The 24,849-nt window shown below is 42.0% G+C and overlaps 2 protein-coding genes across 2 annotated transcripts in view; both read right to left on the minus strand.

Moving 5' to 3' along the window:
* The window catches only part of pik3r2 (phosphoinositide-3-kinase, regulatory subunit 2 (beta)), a gene marked incomplete at its 5' end in the record, with an annotated part of 30,145 nt that extends 28,250 nt beyond the window's left edge, over positions 1-1,895 (minus strand). Inside the window, one exon of the mRNA XM_080779073.1 lies at positions 1,874-1,895. Within this exon, the coding sequence (XP_080635199.1) occupies positions 1,874-1,895 (22 nt within the window). The remainder of the gene's footprint in view (positions 1-1,873) is intronic.
* An 11,830-nt stretch (positions 1,896-13,725) lies between these two features.
* The window catches only part of LOC308325652 (microtubule-associated serine/threonine-protein kinase 3-like), a 106,742-nt gene continuing 95,618 nt past the window's right edge, over positions 13,726-24,849 (minus strand). The window contains 5 exon segments of the mRNA XM_080778212.1: positions 13,726-17,256; positions 19,008-19,195; positions 20,949-21,085; positions 22,558-22,680; positions 23,689-23,942. Coding sequence (XP_080634338.1) covers positions 16,286-17,256; positions 19,008-19,195; positions 20,949-21,085; positions 22,558-22,680; positions 23,689-23,942 — 1,673 coding nt within the window. The 3' untranslated portion in view covers positions 13,726-16,285.

The following is a 24,849-nucleotide window of genomic DNA, read 5'->3' on the forward strand; positions in this document are numbered from 1 at the left end:
GATGCTGCACGACATTCTTGAGGGAAAAAAAGGGCACATCCTAGCAGATTGCACTAAAATAAAGGTTTTTAGTGACATAATGAGTGTATACAAAACACAATATCTTTCTGTAATAGGACATAATTCGACTATAGGTGGAAGTCTAACCGCAGTGTATAGTGCATTGTTCTCACGAAAAGAAAAAAAATGTCCATCCTAGACAATTAATTCTATTCTATCCTATTCAATTCCATGATGTGTTGTGCAGTCTTTGCTTGCATGAAACTCAAACTACACAATCACATAATTGGCAAAATGGCAAAAATATGGTGTTGTTGTGACATACTTATTTATTTATAACAAATGTATAATATTCATAATTAGTTTAAGACTATACAGCTCCAGCAGCGAACAAATATACCAACTCCTGTACATAAATGCTGCTGTTGCTACAGAGATTAAAATAGGGTGCATTGTTTTGCATCCCAACACGCAGATTAGAGTTAAGGGACGCAATGAAACAACGACCTCTGCATCCATGGGATGCACTACTGTACTACTGTACTGTTTCTTTTTTTATTCTAGTTTATTTTGCTAGCTTTAGTTATAATAATCACATGATTATACATTTTACAAGTCTGGAACTGAATGCAACATGATTAACCCCTTTCTTAAACCCTCTACTCTTTCAGCGGTGCTCTTTTTTTTACGCATAAACCAAATCTCTCCAAAAAAATAGCCGATGTACAGCTCAAGCTAGCTGCTATTGTTGGCAAATGTTCCCCCCCAGAATAGTTGGGGTTGCTGGGGTTGAAGTGGTTAACATCTTGCATCCCATGTTTATAATGTACAGTTCAGCAGAGACTGTTCCGAAAAGTGTAAAAGGTGTAAAAACATGCATTCACGACGGCACGCACGCACGTCAGTATTTATTTATGGTGTATTGTCTCTATTATTAAGGTTATTCTTTTAATATATTTTTTATCCCACGATTTTGTAACCCATTTTTCACCCCTGTGTCAATCATCTAATGTGATCCTGGGCTCTACACACCCTCCACCAACCTAGTCCCCATATATGGGGGACAAGGGGAGGGCAACGGACTTGAACTCATACTTCCTTCATGCCTGAGTGTCCAGGTTGCTCCTTTACACCTGACAGGGGGGAAGTTTCCCTGGTTGGACGTAGCGCGTGGAAGGAACACGTTATTCCAACCAGTTCCTTTCTTATTATTAAGGTTATTGTAGCAGTCAATTTATATTGGGGGTCGGGAGGGGTCCCGAGACATTGCCAAAGCATTTCCGGGGGTCCCTGCAGCAAAAAAACGTTGAGAACCTCTGGTCTAAGACATGATCTTTTCTTAGAATTGGAAGGGATTATTTAGATCAAGAGGTATTAACGTTTTAAGATTTTCAACAGTTGTTGTTTTTTTTTGCTGAAAATAGCTGCAGACGCGTTGTGGCTTGCCTCATGTTCCCAACAGGCCTGTTGGGAACATGTTCCCAACAGGCCTGCTGGGAACATGTTCCCAACATGCCTGCTGGGAACATGTTCCCAACAGGCCTGTTGGGAACATGTTCCCAACATGCCTGCTGGGAACATGTTCCCAACATGCCTGCTGCCTGCTGGGAACGATTTATAGATCGCCTCATATAAGAACTGTGTTTGAAAAATAAACATGTCATCCCGGCCGTTTCACTCATATGGATATTGGAGAATCAACTGACTGAGAGAAAACGCTATTAATGTTACTGCCGAGCGATTAGTTACATTTTCGCTAGAAACAGACTGTATCAAATATGGCTGACTGACTGTCGTAAACGATGCAGCGACACCTCCCCGACAATATCGCCAAGGCAGTTTTTGCATATCCAAATATCACTCAAATCGGTACACATCATGATCTCTGTAGTCATGTGGTCAGGACGGATTTCTTTGATTTTTTTTTCATATTCCATCCATATTCCTCCCAACAATATCGCCAGGACAGTTTGTTTATTTTTGGGACTGCAATGCTTATATGAGACGATTTTAAGATGACCGAATGTTATTATTTTCGCTCCTATGCACCAAAATGTGGAACGCCCTACCAACAGTCATTAAGACATGCGAATCCCTTGACTCTTTCAAAACCGCTCTCAAAGGGCACCTACGGACGGCTGCAATTCGAAACTGGTCCCCGTGAAATCTGAATCCTGAATCATTTTAAAAAAAAACAATTGAAGTCCACCATGCAAGCTTCCACATCAGTGGCGAATGTGCGAAAATGTGACCGTTTTCGCTCTTTATTTGTTCGCTCTGGTGTCGTATTTTGCAGAGATTCGCAGGTGAACTGCAACATGCAATATTTCGCATTTTCAGATCGCTTATTCGCATCGCGTCGCTAATTCGCCAGTGTGTAATGACCTTTAATATACTGACAATTTAGTCAACAAATAGAAACTAGACTAGAATGTTAGGAAGGCACTAGTGGACAAGAGATCCACTAAAAGTCATTTAACCCATTTAGGCCATGATTAAAAAAAAAAAAATCTTCTAAATTCTGACAGTTTTCTGAAATACCTGTTTCTATGTCAGTGGTGATCAATATTTCATGTCAAGGACCCCAACAACTATATGCAGCCTAATATGCCTCCGCCCCCCCCATCTGAAAATATGTAGTTCCAGGGACCTCCCCAGAAGCAAAGATTTGAGTAAAAATGCTCACTCTGTAATAATATATATTCAAAGATTAGAGGCACATTTTCACGATTTTTCAAAAATAGCAGACCTACAAGTTCAAGTTCATAGTGTGGCACTCAGCGAGTGCCACACTATGAACTTGTAGATCTGCTATTTTTCAATGTTAAGCTGCCACGGGTCTAGTTTTAATATAGTAATACTAAAAGTGTTCCATTTTCAACCTTCACCTGAGAATAAAGTAAGTATAAAATAAGGTATTCTTTACCACGTGACGATCTGAATAGTTATTTAACCCATTCTGAACGGGAACCCATTTTGGTGCTAGCATCATGTTATGCTTTAGCTATTGAAAAATAGCAGATCTACAAGCTCATAGCGCGCCACCGAGTGGCGCGCTACGAGCTTGTAGGTCTGCTATTTTTTGAAAAATCGAAGAACGACTGACATTTTTTTAAATCTGATCTCAGGTCAGAATGGGGTTAATCAGACCAGTGTGTGTCCAGTGGAAACCTCGTATGAATCTGATCTCAGGTCAGAATGGGTTAATGCCAATATTTCGACTATTGCAGAGCTGTCGGTATACTTCTACCTTCTTCTATTGGCTACAGTTGCTGCAGAATGTGGCTGCAGAATGTGGCTGCAGAATGTGGCTGCAGAATGTGGCTGCCCTGCAAAGGCATATCCTTTTATTCAACCAGATATTGAGCACTCCCAATTTTTTTGTTGCGCTTCCCATGGCTTGCCAGTACATTTTTGAATTGATTTGAAAGATTTTATTGTTAACTTTCAAAGCTTGTCATGGTCTGGTTGGGTTGGGTTGGGTCTGGAACACCCGCAGTAGGTAGTAAGTACACATCGCAACTGAGAGCAGTGCCAGTGAATATAAGCTGTGGTCCTCAGATAGTGTCGAACAATTATGTATCGATATTATCCCATTTAGACCTAAGTTTGATTCAACAAATCAAAATCCTGACAGTTTTCTGAACATTTCTATGTCAGTGGTTCTCAACCTGCATGTATTTCATGTCAAGGGCCACCCAGAAATATCTGTATTTGGCCGGCGACCCCCATCTGAAAATATGTCGTTTCAGACCCGACCCAACCCAACCAGACCATGACAACCTTTGAAAATTAACAATAAAATCTTTTAAATCAATTCTAAAGTGGCAGCCATGGGAAGCGCAACAAAAAACTGGAGTGCTCAATATCTGGTTGAATAAAAGGATATGCCTTGCAGGGCAGCCACATTCTGCAGCAACTGTAGCCACTGCAGAGAACCTTTGGCTCCGACAGCTCTGCGATAGTCGAAATATTGAAGAGACACGTGGGCATTAAATAACTAACTATATTCAGATCGTCACTATGGGTAAAGAATACCTAATTTCACTTACTTACTTGTATCTCAGGTGAAGGTTGAAAATTGAACAACCATCTTTTAGTATTACTAGTTTGATTCAACAAATGTCAGTTTTCTGAAAATGTCTATGTCAGTGGTTCTCAACCTATATCATATCAAGGACCCCCAGGAATATCTGTATTTGTCCGACCGCGACCCCCATCTAAAAATATGTCGTTCCATGGACCCCCCCCCCCCCCCGCCGAGAAGGAAATATTTGTGTAAAAAATAATATATAATAATATATATTCAAATATTTGCACCACAATTTCACGATAACAAGCTATGAGCTTGTAGATGTGCTATTTTTCAATAGCTAAAGTATAACCCAATGCTTAAAACACCAAAAGGGGTTCCCGCCCAGAATGTGTTAAATACGCGAAGCATAGTAAGCTTATTGATCTGCTATCTTTGTAATTGTTTAATTTATTTTTAAACGTGTGTAAATATATCCTCCCAATACAATACATTACAATCGTTACAATGCCGATAGCAATGTATTTGGTCAAAGATATTGCAATATTAAATTTTGTCCATATCGTCTTACTGCTTTAAAACCTACACAGCACTTTGTAACCTAGTTACATGGTTTTTTTAAACGTGTAAATATATACTGTATGTTATCGCCACAATACAATATAATCGTTAAGGTGCTCTGTAAATAATAATAATTATTATTATAAAAATAATAATTATAATAATTATTATTATTGAGGGGTGTTATGCCCCTCCAACGTCTGACTTTTGAAATTGACGTCATATGGCAGCCAAGTCTATGGACTTTTAATGTTTGTTTTAGAGCACTTTAAACAAACATTACCACAGGTGACTTCACAGGTGTGAAAAAGTCTTTAAATATATACTGTATTCTTTCAGAGCCAACGTTTTTAACTCAAATCTTTGCTTCTGGAGGGGGGGGGGGGTGGTCCCAGAATACAACATATTTTCAGATGGTGGAGGTCGGCGGGCCGATTACATATAATCTTGGGGGTCCTTGACGTGAAATAGTTTGAGAACGACATGGGGGTTTTCAGAAAACTGTCATGATTCAGAAGACAATTTTCAAAAAAATCGTTCCCAGGTCTACAATGGGTTAATTCTAGGTCGGAGACCTCTGTTGCATTCCCCTTCTATCTGCCCCTTTGCTCTCAACGGTCCTATCTACAGTAAAGCAGATCAGAACAAGCCAGGACAAAAGGTCAGGAAAAAAAAAAAAAGGAAAAAAAAAAAGACTGCTTTGGATTTTTTTTTATACATTATATATCCTCATGAATGTTACATTATCATGACAGAATCTTAAAATATTGCATGACATTTGATTTCATTTCAAATCAATATTATTTGATATCGTCCCACCCAGAATTCTTGTATATTTTGGCCGTATATACATACGCAGCGGAACAGCAATTGAAACAGACGCAACCACGCACGCATGCGCGCACGCAGGCTGGCCTCCAGCCACATGCAACTGAAAAGTCTACTGCGCCACAGACACAGAGCACAGATAGACAGGGTCAAAAGAAGAGTTTGTATAAGGCTTTGAAGCCTTTTAATGATTTATCTCTCTCTCTCTCTCTCTCTCTCTCTCTCTCTCTGTCTCTCTAACATTTTTTTTTATCCATTAAGCATTAGGTTATCCTTTAGCTATTGGAAAAATAGCAGATCTACAAGCTCGTAGTGCGGCACTCGATCTTGTAGATCTGTTATTTTTTTTAATCTTTGCTTCTGGAGGGGGGGGTCCTGGAACAACATATTCTCAGATGGGGGTTGGTGGCCAATTACATATATTTTTTTGTGGGGGGGGGGGGGTCCTTGACATAAAATGTTTGAGAACGACTGACATAGAAACATGAGGTTCTTCAGAAAACTTTAGAAGACATCTCTTAGACATTTCCATAATCTTCCTCGGGTCTAAATGAGTATATGTTTATTTAATATTTTCCCTTTTTACCTCCTCCGTGATGATGTCCTGTATTGACTGTATGGTTGTGTATATTCGTACGTCTCTAAATGTGTCGATGAATTGAACATGGTGGGCCCTATTGTATTGTAATGCTACAAGTGTAATGCTTTATGTGGTGTCGTCCACTCACAGTTAACAGTTGTTGCATTGAGTTGTACTTGAAAAGTACTGTAATTCTGCAAAATGTAAATAAATCAATCAATCAATGAATCAATCAAATGATTTCTCTCTCTCTCTCTCTTAGTCTTATCCACCTGAATGTGTATCTTTAAACATAAAAGTGAAAAGCGTACTGTAGTATAGAGGCAGGCACAGATACTGTACACAAGTACACATACCTAATTTAACATCTCAGTCTTACAATGGTCTGAAATGTGTGTACTAGCACCACAAGGCTGTGTAATATAGGCCACAGTACAGGGATTATCGACGACTCGTTAGATTTATTTCCTCTAAAACCAAGATGGAGGGATCTTGAACAACACTTAACCACTTCTTAGGCGCGATTCATACTCCTATTTTAGAGCCGAATAAAAGTCGGTTCGGCGCTGTAGAGCCTACAATGTGACCTGACGTCATTTGAGGTTCGGGGGGGGGGGGGCGGGTACCGTCCTAAAGTCGTCTCTTCGGTGCTACTGAAAAGTTCGGACTGCCGAAATCATTTCGGCGCTACAGCGGTAAAATAGGAGTATGAATCGGCCCTTAGTTAAACCCTATGACTGGGGTTCCCTACTCTTCCACTCCTTTTCCCCTCTCTACACCAGTGTTGTTTTCGTCGACTAAAACTAAGACGAAAACTGTTCGCCGGCTACCTTTTTAGTAGTTTGACCACTGACGAAAAACTAAATGGAAGCTAAAAAATGTTAGGAAGGGACTATAGTGGACCAGAGATCCAGTAATAAGTCATTTTACACTTGGTTGCATGCTGAAAATAGCCGATCTACTTGTAGATCGGCTATTTTCAGCCAGTGTAAAATCAATCATCACGACGGCATCAAGGCCCGCCAAAATACATTTTAGTCGACTGAATCAACTGTAGATTTAGTCGACTAAAATCTTATGACATTTAGTCGACTAAAACTAGACACTAAAACATTCCGGGTGACTAAAATGTGACCAAAACAAAATGAAAACCATTCACGACTAAAACTAAAACTAAAAATGTGCTGCCAAAAACAACACTGCTCTAGTCTACAGTACCATGATAATCTTAAAAAGCCGATCTACAGCCTGGCGACGCGTCGCCTGTAAGATTGCAGATCTGACTTTTCTTTTTGGTCGGCCTATTATGCCATGCCCAGAATAGGGACATTATTGCTAAGGGTTCATGTGGTTGAAGTTACCTTCAAACCAAATGCCTTGTGTCCACACTGAGGTCTGAACACACATTACACAACACCAAAGCAACACAATCTGATAAGTACTGCAGATCCTGCAGTATAATGCCACCACCAGTGTTGTTGTTTTAGGCAGAAGAATTTAGATCTTAGTTTTAGTCATAGTCTCTTGAATAGTTTTAATTCAGTCTCTTAGTCACATTTTTAGTCACCTGGAATGTTTTAGTGTAAGTCTAGTTTTAGTCGACTAAATCTACAGTTGATTTAGTCGAACAAAATGTATTTTGGCGGGCCTTGATGCCGTCGTAATGGCATAATGCCGATCTACAAGCCTACAACGTGTCGCAGCACGACGCGTTGTGAGCTTGTAGATCGGCTATTTTCAGCATGCAACCGTGCTGCGATACTGGATCTCTTGTCCACTAGTCCCTTCCTAACATTTTAGTCCAGTTGACGAAATTGTCAATACATTTAGTCTTAGTTGTAGTCATAGTTTTCATTTAGTTTCCATTTAGTTGAAAAAAGGTAGTCGACGAGCATTTTTCGTCTTAGTTTTAGTCGACCAAATCAACGCTGTATGTAATGCCACTGCCTACCAGACGTTAGCTCACTGGCTATCGCTGTTAGCAGAAGATGAGTGTTTAGTTGCTCCAGCAGGGGTTCTCAAAGCAGTGGTCCATGGGCCCCCTGGGGGGGGGTCCTTGAGGGGGTTCCAGGGGGTCCCAAGAAAAATGTGTTAACCCATTCTGACCTGAGATCAGATTCATACGAGGTTTCCACTGGACACACACTGGTCTGATTAACCCATTCTGACCTGAAAAATGTCAGTCGTTCTTCGATTTTTCAAAAATAGCAGACCTACAAGCTCGTAGCGCGCCACTCGGTGGCGCACTATGAGCTTGTAGATCTGCTATTTTTCAATAGCTAAAGCATAAAAAGATGCTAACGCCAAAATGGGTTCCCGTTCAGAATGGGTTAACGTAGCTTAAATCAAGTTGACCATTCTAACCACATATCTCTGCTGTCGGGAGGAAACCTCGTAACTCCAAAATGTTAATTTTTCAGGAAATGAAAAATACACGTTTTTCAGGAAATAAAGAAAACCTTATATATTTTTTAAACAAAGCAGTTACAGCAGTTATCAAAGTTGGTGTTGTAACTTTATATATTGTCAATTAATACGTACTTCCAAAAGAGGGGGAGAGGTGGTGGAGTTACTTTGAGGGTCCAATGGAGTTAAGAGGTTTTGTCCAAAGCACTTATTACTACTTTCCATTGGTTCAATATTTTCGAAAAACAACACACAGACGTAAAGGGTGCTCAATACCAAAATTAATACATTATATATGTCGGGGTCCTTGACATGAAAAGGTTTTGAGAACACTGTACTACAGTAGGTATTGCTCCATGATTTACAGAGTGAATTAACTTTTGAGAGTGTAAAATGAAACCAAATGGACGCGTTACGGGTCCATTTGGTTTCATTTTACACTCTCAAGAGTTACATTATCGTTAAACATCTTGCATTACTTAATTTACAAGACGTCTAACATAATTTGAGAATATAGACGATTTTTTTTGTTTGCCAACAGCATGGAATTGTGGTGGTCCGTGGATCAAATGCCCAATAAATAATGGTTCCTTTACATGAAATATATAGGTTGAAAACCACTGCCCTAAATAATAGCATTCCTCTAATACCCTTTGAACAGAAAATATCCATTAATCCTTGATTCCTACACACACACTGAACATGATACAAACACAAGCAGAAAATGTATGTGTAAACATAAACAAAATATAACACAGTAGCATCTGTTATATACTTCTTCTATTACTGCAGTCACTAGTGAGTCCAATGCAATATACTATATTAACACCATTTTCTAGCCCTCGAGATACAGTATGAGCCACTGGACAGATTTTCGACTTCTTTGTTGTGAGGAAACACACTACGGTTTCAATGTCAGAGAGTGACTACTACTACCATCTACAGCAAATTACTTTTTTACTAGTCAAGCTAAGAGGCGTGTGTTTGTACTGTAGTCTACATCAGTGTTGTTTTCGTCGACTAAAAGCCAAAATGTTCGACGACTACCTTTTTTTCACTGACGAAAAACTAAATGGAAACTAAATGAAAACTAAGCTGTGATGACTAAAACTATGAGACTAAATATGTTGACAATTTCGTCAACAGATGAAAACTGTAGAGTAAAATGTTAGGAAGGGATCTACAAGCGACACGTTGTGAGCTTGTAGATCGGCTATTTTCAGCAAGTATAAAATCAGCCATTACGACAGCATCAAGGCCCACCGAAACACATTTTAGTTGACTAAATCACCCGTAGATTTAGTCGACTAAAATATTATTGCATTTAGTCGACTAAAACTAGACTAACACATTCCAGGTGACCATAACATGAGACTAAAACTAATTCAAGAGACTATATGTATGACTAAAACTAAAATAGAAATTTGCATTTTACATCATGAAAGTGATATCAACGCTGTAGCCTCACAACAACGCGATAAAAGAATACATGGTGGAAATACATAGGTTGAACTATCAGAAAAAATAATGGACTAGATCCTAATTTCACTGATTTTCACCGTTTAGTGTTTAGGCAATGAATTAAGATTAGTGAGTGTAATGTGCCCAACCAGCCAGGCACAGATTTCTTCATGGTGGGGGAGTCTAAAGCAGTGGTTCCCAAAGTATAGGGTCCGGGGACCCCCTCCAGGGGTCCCTGAGGGAGTTCCAGGGGGTCCCCAGATAAACTATAGTTTGGAACCAAATGGGTCTGTAACTCTGAGAGTGTACAAATGAAACCAAATGGACCCTGACGGGTATCAGAGTTAAATTGACATTGATTTTTACACTATAAATCTCAGAGATAGAAATGACATTAAATGGACGGTCCGTATAGACTAATTCATGTCAAACTGGGGGTTTGAGAATCACTGCTAAGAGCCATACAATACAATACAAATCTTCTCTTGGGTCCCTGAGAGCCATACAATACAATACAAATCTTCTCTTGGGTCCCTGAGAGCCATACAATACAATACAAATCTTCTCTTGGGTCCCTGAGAGCCATACAATACAATACAAATCTTCTCTTGGGTCCCTGAGAGCCATACAATACAATACAAATCTTCTCTTGGGTCCCTGCAGGCATATCTCTTCAAATGGGGATCCGCGGGCTAATCGGTGTAAATGTGGGGGTCCCTTGGCATGAAAATCGATATTTGAAGAAACCAGCTGTGGAAGTATTTTAACCCATTCTGAGCCGGGAACCCCTTTTGGTGTTTTAAGCATTATTGAATAATTTAGCTATGGAAAAATAGCAGATCTACAAGCTTGTAGAACAACATATTTTCACATGGGGGTCGGCGGCGGCCAATATTTTTGGAGGTCCAATTGACATGAAAATGTTTGAGAATGACTGACATAGTTTCAGAAAACTGTCAGAAAACAGGTCTAAATGGGTTGAACCATGATAGGGTGTTCAAAGGCATGAATAAGCTTGCAACCCAGTCATACATTGATAGCACGGTACAAAGCAAAGACTGATATCCAGTTACATAATACATTAGTAAGCAGGTTCTCCGTATACAGTTGAATGATCATTTGGCGTATTATCATTAACACAATTAAGTAGCATTAGGTTCCACTACTCCATCTGTGATGCATGCAAAATCTACCAAGCCTAAGATGTAACTCATCAAATGATATACTGTGTATAGATTTTTTACAGTGTAGACTGATATAGTGAGTATTATCATCCCAACACACATCATCCATATTGCATAACCAACTGTAGCCTGGAGATATTAATCTCATAGAATATTACAGTGGTATTACAAATAGAAGCGTGGTATATATATAAACGCTTATTAAGTGTAAAACATATATTTTTTAAGGCTGCTTGTGTGTAGGCCTACACGCTTATATAGTTCTTTAGTGCTTAGTTCTGAAAATGTTTTTCTTTTTTTTCTTCTTTTCTTTCTTTTTTTTAGAACTGTTGCAGTGCAACTTCAATCTTTTACACAATTTATACACGCCTTTACACGGACGTTTTGCCAATAATGCATTATCATGTTCTGACACAAACACATGGAATATAAGTATTAAAAGTCCCCCAAAACGTGGACATACATAAGGGGTCTTGTTGTTTTTACATGCTATAAAACTTTACCACAGGGTTTTTTGCACATTTTGCAAGAAATTAAGTTTTACTATGGGATTTGAGAACGGTATCTCTCGAATAACAACATGAACTAAACTTGCAACACTATGGGGGAAAAAAAGTCTTAAGAAGTTACAGTAACGGCCGGGTTTAGGAGGATGATAACATGTCAACCGTAGTATAGTAGCAAGCGTAGAGGCCATGGTTTACTGTTTAAATACTAACATTAACGCCGTATATAAAGTGCAAAACATAATGTTTCAGCACATTTCCTTGTGCTGAAACTTAAAAACTAGGGCACAAGTCAGCAGCAACGCTTTAACAGAGTGCGCAGGACGGACACACTTGCAGAGCACAGCGCTTCCACCATTTTTTCCAGTACAGTGGCAGCCTGGGAAATGTGCAATAACTTGGAAAAACTCACCCCGCAGAATATTTTCTTCTTGCTCTCTCTTCTCTTCTCTAACTTGTGGCTGCTCGCTGCTGCTTTGACACAATTGTAAAAAAAAAAAAAGAAGAGAAAAAGGTTGTTCCCCGTGTATTATATACAACGTTCTCTGTGCGCATTATACTACTTCTTTTTTCGCCCCGGTGTGTTCACTTCTAGCTTTCTTTCTCGCTTTCTTTCTTGTACCGCACATAACTCTCAGCTCTCTCCCTACAACACAGCCATTTTCCAGCACAGCACAGCACCACCACGGCGGAGCAAAAAAGGAGTGCGTGGGAACTATAATATGAAGAGGGCGGAAACACACGAAGCCAGTCGGAAAATACCGAATGGTATAGAGCAGTGGCTCCCAAACATGTCAAGGACCCCAAAATTGACACTAAAATAGCCCGCGGACCCCCCATTTGAAAACATATGCCAGGGACTCAAATAAAAGAAGATTTTTATTTCTCCATTTTAATTTCAAGGACCCCCCCCGCAGTTTGACATGAATTTGTCTACGGACCCCCCCCCCCAATAGCATTTCTATCTCTGAGACCCCCAATTGATATTGTAAAATCAATGTTAATTTAACTCTGAGAGTGTACTAGTGTAGCCTACAGAGTGGGGTCCCCGGACCCCACTCTGGGAAGAGTACTATGGTAGTAGGCCTACTATTATTAGCTCTTCCAGATCTTACATTAACATTTCTAAAAAATGGCACTTACCATTATTATATAACCCCTGTAGGAATTCATTGACAGGGCAACTTTAAATTGTCAAATTGCTGTGCACGTTTCTTTGATTAATATGAGAAAGTGTGCAAATGTCCTTTTCATGTCTCACACACACACACACACACACACGCACGCACGCACGCGCGCGCGCGCACACACACACACACACACACACACACACACACACGCACACACACAGTGAATCAGTGCTATTGAACACCCTTTATGTCTCTGTGTTGGTGAAATCAATATTGAACCAATAATAAAGTGTTAAAAAGCGCATCGACAAAACCTCCTAACTCCACTTGAGTTGGATGTTATTTTTTTTTTTCATTTCCTGAAAAAAATTACATCTTGGAGAGGTGCATGGTTCTTCATGAAATATAAAATAAACCACGTTATTTTTTTCGACTTCTGCCATTCATTCCATTTCAAGCACCGTTAAGACGATAGAAAATGTGATCACTACTAGTCTGCACCAGAACCTCATGACTAGGAAATTAGTAAAAGACCAATTATTGGATGTCAATTAGGGTTGGGGGAGGGTAACCATTTTAACTCATTTAGACCTGAGGATGATTATGCATTCTAAATCAGACAGTTTTCTGAAAAACCCAATGTTTCTGTGTCAGTGGTTCTCAATATGTCATGTCAAGGACCCCAAAAATGATATGTAATAAATTGGCCACTAACCCCCATCTGCAGGAACCCCTCAGAAGCAAAGATTTGAGTTAAAAACGTTGGCTCTGAAAGAATATATACCGGTATTCAAAGATTTGTGCCACATTTTCACGATTGTTCAAAAAAATAGCAGACCTACAAGCTCGTAGCGTGCCACTCGATGGCGCGCTATGAGCTTGTAGATCTGCTATTTTTCAATAGCTAAAGTATAACAGGCCTAATGCTTTAAAACACCAAAAGGGGTTCTCGCCCAAAATGGGGTTTAACACGCATACAAAACAGAGCTTTATTTGGACCTATAAGTGTGAAAAGAGGACAACCCAAGTCAGGTCATTTCCAAAATGATAGAGTTTAATGTTGTGGCGAGGAGGAGAGATTCATGTTTTCGTTGTGAATCAAAGCTGTACATTCCCTTCTTATGAATTATCAAACCAACCTTGTGTGGGTTTCTATAGTTAGGATCTTAGTTCTTAACCCATAGTATATTCACCATATCATAAAATGAAGTTTTAAAAAAAAAACTAAACAAAAACAATTCCATTTTTAATAACAAGATACACCTTGGTAATAAATGTCTTGGGGCATAACAGGGACACACAGAGATAGGTAGGTGTACTTCATATTGTATATGGATGTACAGTATATATAACCTTATAGAATCCCATGATTAGTCACGTGTGAATCATTCTTGTATGCCCACAAATGAGATAAACAAGACATTTCAATTCCAACCCTTCATTTTATCACATTACCGACGTTGAAGTGTTAGTATAGCTAAACTGCTGTTTCTAAATTCTAATATTGTCGATTCCCTGTCCCTGCAACTATATACCGACACCGGTATTCTTTGATAATCGCTACCAAATGCAACCGTCTTTGTTCTATAGAAACGATCCATTTCAAATCATGGAGGAATGGAAGCATTTTCAGTTGATCAGCAAAATGGCTGCAGAAGAAACAGTCGATCGAAAATGAAGAAAACAAGAAAAATGCATTGTGCATAAACAAGCCACGTTATGTCCTCATCTGCCAGCAAAACGTATCTTAGCGTGAGACTCAATAAATCAACTTGGAACCCAAGATCGAAATCAAAAGATGTTAAAAAAAAAAAGTTATTGGGATTGATGCATTGGGATTATGCGGTGCAAAGAGTAAATTTGAGACTGATCAGGCCACCCCAAATACTGCACTGTACTTACAGTATCACCTCATTGAGTCAATTTCTAAGCTCATCTACACAAACAAGGTCACTTCTTTTTTTTTTAACACCACCAAAACACCTGTTATAAGGTCCATCATTGTGTATACAATATACAGCATAGGTTATTTAGTACTGCAACAAGACTGCTTCCATATCAAAATATACAAAAAGAAGAAAAAAAAGATGCGTTTCTACTCATTCCTTCATCCATTCATCAGGGTCTGCCTGATGGGTCTGTGTTATGCCATTCACAAAACAATAATTTATCTTCCGAAACCATGAAAAAAAATCCACACATGAACACGTTTGTTTTAACATGTAAACAATTCATTCACTACAGGTTTTTTTATTTTTTTATATATAAAACCATGGAGCCTTTTTTTCTTTCTTCCAGTCGTACACTGTACAATTTCTTCAACCCAGAGAGATAATTGTGAAAAATAAATGTGCTCCAAATGTATTATAATAATAATAATAACCCTACAATGACTTGTGCAAAAACACTTACATATCAGCTAGATTTAGGTTTAGTAAGGAGTGGCTCAAGAAGCTTGATTCAACAAGCAGGTAGACGATGATAAGACGAGACAGAGGCAGAGCCAACCGTGTGCTTTCCTAAGGTAATCGCCACAAAGCCTTATTTATCTACACTCGGGTCGACCACTCTGTCATTTGAATCATTCCAGGGTTCCAATTAGTTCAAATGGCATCACTGAATCATGTATGACAGCATGGTGGCAGTATAATGGCCGATGCATGCATGGAGTTTTAAATGATATACAACTAACAGTACCTGTTCCAAATGGTTCCTATGGCTAAGATCATGCTTTTGGCGCCACAGCTAAGATGTATTTTAATTGGGATATTTCACTATTTAAAACGTTCTGCTTTTACAAGTACATGTTCAGAATGACTAAGAATACAAATGATCACCACCACGGTATTTTTCATTATGTACATATACAGTACAAGAGGCAAAAACATCGCTATTCTGTGGGGGGAAAAAAAGGCCAAATTTGAACACACGACTCAGGAGTCAGGTCATGATCTATATACGTTTCCCGATAGAATCACGATATCGGTTGCTATTTTAACTGTATCCCCTCGACTGTGCTAACAGTTAAGACGAAAAGACCAGAGACGCTTCTCTGTTGGGTTTGCAAATTATGAATACAACGGAGCATCTGCATACAGTTTGTGCAATTCCTGAAATAAAGTAGCTGAACCATCAAGGCATTTTCAGCAACCAAAAACTAATTTAATGAGCATTAAAAAAAAGAAAGTCATAAATAAGTGTCTTCATAAAAAGAAAAAAAATAGATATTTACAAAATATAATCAGTTATAGGTGCCACAGTGATTTGAGAACCAAAAGAGAAGGAGGCCAAAAACACCAACAAAAAGGTAAACATAGTTTTGGCACATGTTCCGTTAACAGTGTGGTTGCAATGATGTTACGCGTTACTCAAAAAGACAACATCTAATTATTTTTATTCTTCTCGTCCTTTTCTGCTTTAGTATTTGCTTGTGACAATTATTAGTGTGGGCTTGGTCACAGTTTTATGGACACATGCAATGCATTAAAAGTAAAATACAGTAGCAGGTCAGCATGACCGTAGTCGTCGTTTTACAAAGGAACTTTCTCTTTCCTGAATAAGCTGCATTTTTTGACCTATGTTAAAACAAAAAACACCTACGACGCGTCTTTCTCTTTTGGCTTGGACTTCTGCTGCGTTGTACCCTGCTGCTGTGCTCCTCCTCCTCCTCCTCCTCCTCCCCTCGCCGCGGGCTCAGCGACCGCCGCGCCCTCGGACTCCGAGTTGTTCCAGGACGCCTTGAACGCCTTGCTGGGCTGCCGCGCGGCGGCGGCGAGGGGGAGAAGAAGAGTGGGGCTGGGCGCCGTCGTCTTGGTCGTCGTCGTCGCCTCCTTCCCCTCCAGGTCGTCGAAGCTCACCTCCTGCACGGCCTCTTGTTTCTTGAAGGAGTCCCGGCGCTGGTGCTCCGTCAGAGGAGCCAGCTTCCTCATCACCACCACCTCCTTGTTGGCGTTGTGGTTGCCTCCGCCGCGGTGTGGCTGTGTGGCCGGCGAGCGGACGTGGTAGTCGTGGTTGCCTCCCGTGGCGGCCGCATCCCGGTGGCCCCTCGGCCCGCCGATGTACAGCCCCTGGCGGCCGTGCTCGCCCACGCAGACGAACCCGGCGGCCGTGGCGTCGCTCTCCAGGTCCTCCAGGCCCTCGCCCTCCGACAGAGGCACCTCCATGGTGTGCCTGCGGGTGGCGCCGTAGGAGGCCTTCTTGTCGCCGCCGCCGCCGCCGTGGTACCCGCCCGACAGCTTCTCCGCCGACTGCACCCTCTTGAGGAGCGGCGAGCGCGGGGGCTCTGCGCTGCGCGGGCGCCCCACCGAGGCGTGGCGGGCGACGGTGGGCGGGGACAGGGTCTTGCCAGGGTGGAAGCCGCCCGTGCACGCCTTGGGGGGGTGGTTGGGGAGGGACTGGGGAGACAGGGGCTGGGGAGGGGGGATGCAGGCCAGCGGGGACGGCGGGATGCTGCTGGTGGACTTGCAGCGGCCGGCCTTGGTGTAGCGGCCGAGCACGTGGAGGGAACTGGGACGGGCCTGTGGCGCCGGGGAGTTGGGGGAGCTGGAGCACGAAGAGGAGCTGGAGTCTATGAAACAGAACCGGCGTTAGTTAGCCCCATTCTGACTAGTCTAAACCAAATACTGTCTACGCCTTGTGACACGTCACGCCACCATATATGGCCATCTCTACGACCACTGGCCTCATCTAACCCTGGATAAACCGTCAGATCTTGACCTGTTCTGACATTCTTCCATATGTTGATTATAGTAAACCCGGCAACAAAAGTTTCGGAAACTTAAACCTTAAATTATTTCTCCACTTTTATAATACCAATTGGTATTGCATTTGGTATCATTTTAACTGTTGATTAAGTCACCTTTTACAAGTAACGAGGTAGGCCTATAGATTGTAAAGATCAAGGCGTTCGTGGAATGAGCAACACAGCTAAACGTCCAAAACAATCAACTGTAGATTTAGTCGACTAAAATCTTATGACATTTAGTCGACTAAAACTAGACTAACACTAAAACATTTCAGGTGACTAAAATGTGACTAAAATTAAGTGAAAACTATTCCAGAGACTATGAAATAGAAAATAGAAAATAGAAATTTGCTGCCAAAAACAACACTGTGTGTGTGTTTATTACAAACAAAATCAAGCGTCACATGCCATTTCCTCCTTTATCCAGCAGAGAGCAGCATTGCTGCATCTATAGCAGGGATGGAGAGGGCCACTTTATTTCCACACTCACTCCTGAGGGCAGCCGATCAGCCGATGATCTACAAGCTCAAAACGCACTGCGACACGGTTTGAGCTTGTAGATCAGCTATTTTCTTTTTTGCTATTATTTGAATAATAGCAAAAATAGCACAGGGGCTGGGACCTGGCGAGAGCAGGAGTGGACCTGGTGAGACGTAGGAGGGGCCCGGACAGGACAGGAGTCAACCCACAGAGCCTAGTCCTTCCAACGCGCCGGAATGGTATACCTCCCAGTCCCGGCAGAGTAGTTCAGGAGGAACGGATTGTGTGCCCCTGGTTTTTCCCTAATGGGACTGATGGAGGGTAGCTACTGGGACGTAAGGCGGGACTTGATCAGCCCCCTGGCTGGGTCACCCGAGTGAGGGGTATGATGTCGGGAGACCCCGAAACCCTTGGGATACATCACTGAGGATACGTCCCAGGTGTATCCTATCCATGTGCATCCTGGGGTTTTTTTGTGCTATTTTTGAATTTGAATCCTGAAAAGTAGCATTTTTATTTCATTTCAAATGCCTTTTAATTGTAGTTACGTTAACTTTATGAACTAAATACAAATACATTTGGACATATAAGAAAATAACATTTCAATGCTACCGATTAAGCTACTAATTAATGTAGTAATTAATGTAGTAATTAAGTAAGTAATTTAAGTAGTTAAGTAATTAAAGCGGGTCATGTCTGCAAACCAATAATATATCAGTATTCATTTGGCCCCCGGACCATGTATGATCTATATAGAGAGCAATGTCGGCAACTACAAGATGGGCAAGCATCAGCATGATGCTGCTTCTCTTCAGCTCCATGTTAATGAACGCATCCCGCTCTCACTGGAGATCTATTTTCCGCTCTTTGTGGGGAAAACAAGGGTGACCAGTCATCCTTGTTCAGCCGGGGTTTTCCTGTAATCAGTGCTGTATAAGCAGTGTTTATGCAATGTTTGTGTTTAAACAAAAAAAATTGGCCATTCATTGTCAATGGCATTCAATGTTTGCGTTAGGACAATGTTTGCGTTTAAACAAAAAACCCTCAAAGATGGACATAGGAGAGGGCCCTCTCATCTCCTCTCCAGCACTCACCTCCAGAGTGGTCCGGGCCAGGGGAGCGGCAGGGCGTGGAGGGCCCAGGAGAGAGGCTCTGCGTCGGGGAGCCCGAGAGGCTGTCACTGGAGGACTGGTGGAACCCCGAGGAGAAGCTGCGGCTGCTCTGCATGGGCGGAGGAGGCGTCGTGTGCTTGGTCAGCTTCTTCAGCATGCTGCGGCGCCTGCTGCCCGCGCGCGGAGAGAGAAGAGGAGAGAGGGGAAACGTGTGACACACTTTCACCTGCATTTTGGTCACACAACGCCTTGTCACTTCTAATAGCTATACCTGGGATACAGCAAAAAGTTGCAATGCAATGTCTGAAATGCATCCAAACGTTGCTGTGTGTAAGGGGGAGAACATGAGAACAATGACACCCACACAGCTCTCTCTCTCTCTCTCTCTCTCTACCTACACACATAACTTACCGCAAGGAGTTACGCTACCTGTGTAACTGTGTTTACATGTGTGTGTCATATCAGACAGTGTTGCATGCTGCTTGCATCAGAGAAAGCGAGCAGAGAAAGCGAGCAGCACAAGAACTTAATTCGTTTTCGGGGTCTGAGGTAGGGGCTCGGGGCTAATACATTGCAGAGCCTTAGTTGTCAGCTTGGTGCCGGGGCAGCCTCGAACCCCATGGGGCAGCGGGGCTAGTGTCGGGCACGGGCTGGCATTTTGGGCCTATACAGTGTTGCCTATACCCAAAAACAGCCGAACTACAGAACTACAGTTTCACAATGAGTGCCGCGTTTACGAGCGTGTAGATTTTTTGAAAAAATCGTGAAAACGTGGTGCAAAGCTTTGAATATATATTCTCTCACAGTGAACGTTTTTAACTGAAATATTTGCTTCTGTTGAAGAGGCTTTGGATGTATAGTGGTTAATTGGAGTAGTGAGCTGTGGGGTGGGGGCAGGGAACTGTGACAGACATTGTGCATTTGTTTGTTTAACTGTATATGTAATGTGTTTTTTTGTTGGGTTTTCTTTTATTATATATATTTTTTTGTTCTGTATCTATTGTTGTTAAAACATTTCCTGATGTTTCTTGGAAGATTTTGTTTGTAATTGTGCTGCCATGGGGATGTGGGGGGGGGATATATGTGAATAATTGTTTTGAAAAGACTTATGTTGTACAGAAAATTAATAAACATAACCCATTTTGGGCGGGAACCCCTTTTGGTGTTTTAAACATTTTATGTTATAATTTAGCTATTGAAAAATAGCATATCTAAAAGCTCTTGCTGTTTTTGAAAAATCATTAGAATGTGTCTCAAATCTTTCAGAAAATTGCCATGATTTAGAAAACTTTTTTTTTTTTTTTCGACGTCAGGCCTGAATGGGTTAAAAAAATTATATATATATATATATATATATATATATATATATATATATATATATATATATATATTTGCTTCTGGGGGGGTTGTCCCTGCAACAGCATATTTTCAAATGGGGGTCAGTGGGTCCTTGACATGAAATAATTTGAGTACCACTGACAGAACATTTTCAGAAAACCGAAGACATTTGGTAGAATCTCAGGTCTGTAAAGGGATAGCCTCGGAAACCCAGACGTTTTTATTTCCAGGGAGGAAAACAAAAGTCTGGGTCTGAGTCCACTTCAATTCGGCATAGAGTAGCACAAACATTGCTCACTCTCTGCTGATTTCTGATCGTCTGCACCTTTGTTAAATTGACACACACACACGCATGCACACATGTACACACACACACACACACACACACACACACACACACACACACACACACACACACACACACACACTCCTCTCTCTCTCTCTCTCTGTCTGTCGCTCTAAGTAATTAGTCTCATGTCGCGCAGCTGCGCATAGTTTGTCCCAGCGGATCCTGCCGGGAGCTGCCTATATGCCATAAAAAGCATAGGTGAGTTCCAGGCTAAAGGGATAACTATTGACGTTTACCTCTCTGCTCCCTCCTTCCTCTTGCTCTTCTTGCTGCGTCGGGCCATCTTGGACTTGTAACTGGTCTTCCTGGCGGGGCCCACCTTTATGGAGGTGTTCTCCAGAGCAGTGGTCTGCAGGGTCACCTTGCTGCCGCTCTGTTGAAAACAGAAATCATGTGAGCTTCACTTTCTTTCTCATCATGTCGTTGCTGTCGGGAAGAAACCGCCTATAACTCCATTTGAGATTTTTGATTTTTTTCCCCCCTTCATAAATCAGTGCTATTGAACGTCTGTGTTACGTCTGTGTGTTGTTTAGGAAATATTGAACCAATGGGAAAAAAAACGCTTTGGACAAAACCTCTTAACTCCATTGGACCCTCAAACTGTCTGCTAGAGCAGCTAACTCCACCACCGCTCCCCCCCTCATGCAAGTAATTGACAATATATTAAAGCCACAACACCAACTTTGATGAGGCTGTATGTATGTATGAATGAATGAACCATTGTAAAGCTCTTTGTAAAGCACTTTGAGCACTTGGAAAAAGCGCTAAAGAAATGCAATTCATTGCTTTGTTTTCACAATATAAGGTTTTCTTAATTTCCTGAAAAAAAGAATATTTTTCATTTCCTGAAAAAAATAAACATTTTGGAGTTAGGTGGTTCCTTCCCGACAGCAGAGTATATTATGAAACACTTCCATCCATAAGGCCTCATTCACACATAAACAACACATATATACATATACACTTATAGGCCTCATTCACACATAAACATGTGTTCTGTGCTCTGCCTGTGTTTGATGGCCGCCCTCAATGCTTTCCCAATGGGAGTCACGTGATTTTGACCAAACATTTGCGTTTGATGGCTGTGTTCTGTCCCCCTCCCCTCCGTCAAACACAAAATGCTTCTTCAAACCACGTGACTCCCATTGGAAAAGCATTGAGGTCGGGCCATCAAACACAGGCGTGGGCACAGAACACATTATTGTTTATGTGTGAACGAGGCCTATAAGTCAACGACGTTACAACGTTTTAGTGTGGGAGAAGACGTGTGTTACCTTTAGAAGCAGCTCCACCACCTCCGTGTGCACCAGGCCCTGTACAGACTCCCTTACCTTTAGAAGCAGCTCCACCACCTCCGTGTGCACCAGTCCCTGGACAGACTCCCTTACCTTTAGAAGCAGCTCCACCACCTCCGTGTGCACCAGTCCCTGTACAGACTCCCTTATACTTTAGAAGCAGCTCCACCACCTCCGTGTGCACCAGTCCCTGGACAGACTCCCTTACCTTTAGAAGCAGCTCCACCACCTCCGTGTGCACCAGGCCCTGGACAGACTCCCTTACCTTTAGGAGCAGCTCCACCACCTCCGTGTGCACCAGGCCCTGGACAGACTCCCTTACCTTTAGGAGCAGCTCCACCACCTCCATGTGCACCAGTCCCTGGACAGACTCCCTTACCTTTAGAAGCAGCTCCACCACCTCCGTGTGCACCAGTCCCTGTACAGACTCCCTTACCTTTAAAAGCAGCTCCACCACCTCCGTGTGCACCAGGCCCTGGACAGACTCCCTTACCTTTAGAAGCAGCTCCACCACCTCCGTGTGCACCAGGCCCTGTACAGACTCCCTTACCTTTAGAAGCAGCTCCACCACCTCCGTGTGCACCAGGCCCTGGACAGACTCCCCGTTGACGTGGGTGATGAGATCACCTGCCCTCAGGCCGGCCTCCTGAGCTGGACTGCCCTCCTCAACGCACTGTAGAGACGCACACGTCACACACGCAGGCAGAGATGGACACGCACGCAGGCACGCACGCACGCGGGCAGAGATTGACACGCACGCAGGCACACACACACACACACACACACACACACACACACACACACAGAGATTGACATTATTAGTTGACAAAATGATAATCTAATCGCAGTTACAAAACTTTTCCATTTTCCCACACAGCCAAATTGACCCGTTAAAAAATGGACATTGCTCATTGCACAATTGTACAACTTGTAGATGCATCGTTTACAGTATGTTTAGCACGAGTGCTAGTTTTCACCACTTGTCCATAGGAGACTTTTCTAAAAATACAAAGTTAGCTTGTAGGTCTGCTATTTTTGAAAAACCGAAGAACGACTGACGTAGAAGACATTTTTTTAGAATCTGATCTCAGGTCAGAATGGAAAACTGTCAGGACGTAGAAGACATTTAAAAAAAATCTGATCCCAGGTCAGAATGGAAAACTGTCAGGACGTAGAAGACATTTTTTTAAGAATCTGATCTCAGGTCAGAATGGAAAACTGTCAGGACGTAGAAGACATTTTTTTTAGAATCTGATCTCAGGTCAGAATGGAAAACTGTCAGGACGTAGAAGACTTTTTTTTAAAAAATCTGATCTCAGGTCAGAATGGAAAACTGTCAGGACGTAGAAGACATTTTTTTTTTAAATCTGATCTCAGGTCAGAATGGAAAACTGTCAGGACGTAGAAGACATTTTTTTTTTTAATCTGATCTCAGGTCAGAATGGAAAACTGTCAGGACGTAGAAGACATTATTTTTTAAATCTGATCTCAGGTCAGAACGGGTCAAAGAGAGAACCTCACCCAGACCATGTGGTCTGATCTCAGGTCAGAACGGGTCAAAGAGAGAACCTCACCCAGACCATGTGGTCTGATCTCAGGTCAGAACGGGTCAAAGAGAGAACCTCACCCAGACCTTTCTAATCTGATCTCAGGTCAGAACGGGTCAAAGAGAGAACCTCACCCAGACCATGTGGTGCACGGTGTACACGTCGCTGTCTCCCATGTAGACGCGGATGGCGCGCAGCGCGAAGCCGAACCTCTTCCCGGAGCTGTGGATGACCACGGGCGGGCGGAGGCAGCTGATGCTGAGGGACAGGTCCCCGCGGCTGGGGGAGGAGTCTCTGGACGACGGGTTGGAGGACAGGGACAGAGACGACTTGGGACTGGTGGGGGGTTGCGGACCGCCACCGCCGCCGCCGCCGCCCGCCGAGTCGTCTGGATGTGGGAGGGGGAAAGGAGAGCGATTAGTAAAGGGGGGTGCAATGATACATTTGAACCAATTTTGGCCTATTTAGACGTAAAAAAATAAATAAAATCCTGACCGTTTTCTGAAATACCTATGTTTCTATATTAGTGGTTCTCAATATTTCATGTCAAGGACCCCAAATATATTATGTAGATGGCCGCCGACCCCCATCTGAAAATATGGTGTTCCAGTGAATGATTTGAGTTAAAAACATTCGCTGTGAAAGAATATATATTCAAAGATTGGCACCACATTTTCACGATTTTTCAAAAATAGCAGACCTATACAAGCTCAGCGCTATGAGCTTGTACATCTGCTATTTCCCAATAGCTATAAAGTATGAGATAATGCTTAAAACACCAAAAAGGGTTCCCGTCCTGAATGGGGTTAACGTCGATACGACACGGCGTGGTTCTTCTTTGGCATTACGATACGTCACGACGACATTGGGTCATTATCGTCGACGACGATACGACACACTCGGTGGCGCGCTATGAGCTTGTAGATCTGATATCTTTGAAAAATCGAAGAACGACTGACACATAGAAACATGGCTTTTTCAGAAAACTGTCATTTTCAAACAGACATTTTTTTTTTAAATCTGATCTCAGGTCAGAACCAGGGGGGCAGTCAGACAGATATTTTGTGAAGCCACTAAGGAAATGAAAGTTCATATAATGGCCTGTTGTGGCGCTGTCATTGGACCCAGAAAAACCCATATCCCCATAGAAGTCCATGTATTTGGGCCCAACTTCACCTACCTAGACTGTATTACCTTAATAAACATGGTCATGAATACTTTCTTCTTCCAGTCACTAGTTTAAAGTCTAATTTCTAATGTCATAATATTCTTTTTGGAAAATTATGGTCCCATTA

This window comes from Protomyctophum bolini, assembly GCF_963924005.1.
Source record: "Protomyctophum bolini genome assembly, chromosome: 12".
NCBI classification, from domain to species: Eukaryota; Metazoa; Chordata; class Actinopteri; order Myctophiformes; family Myctophidae; genus Protomyctophum; species Protomyctophum bolini.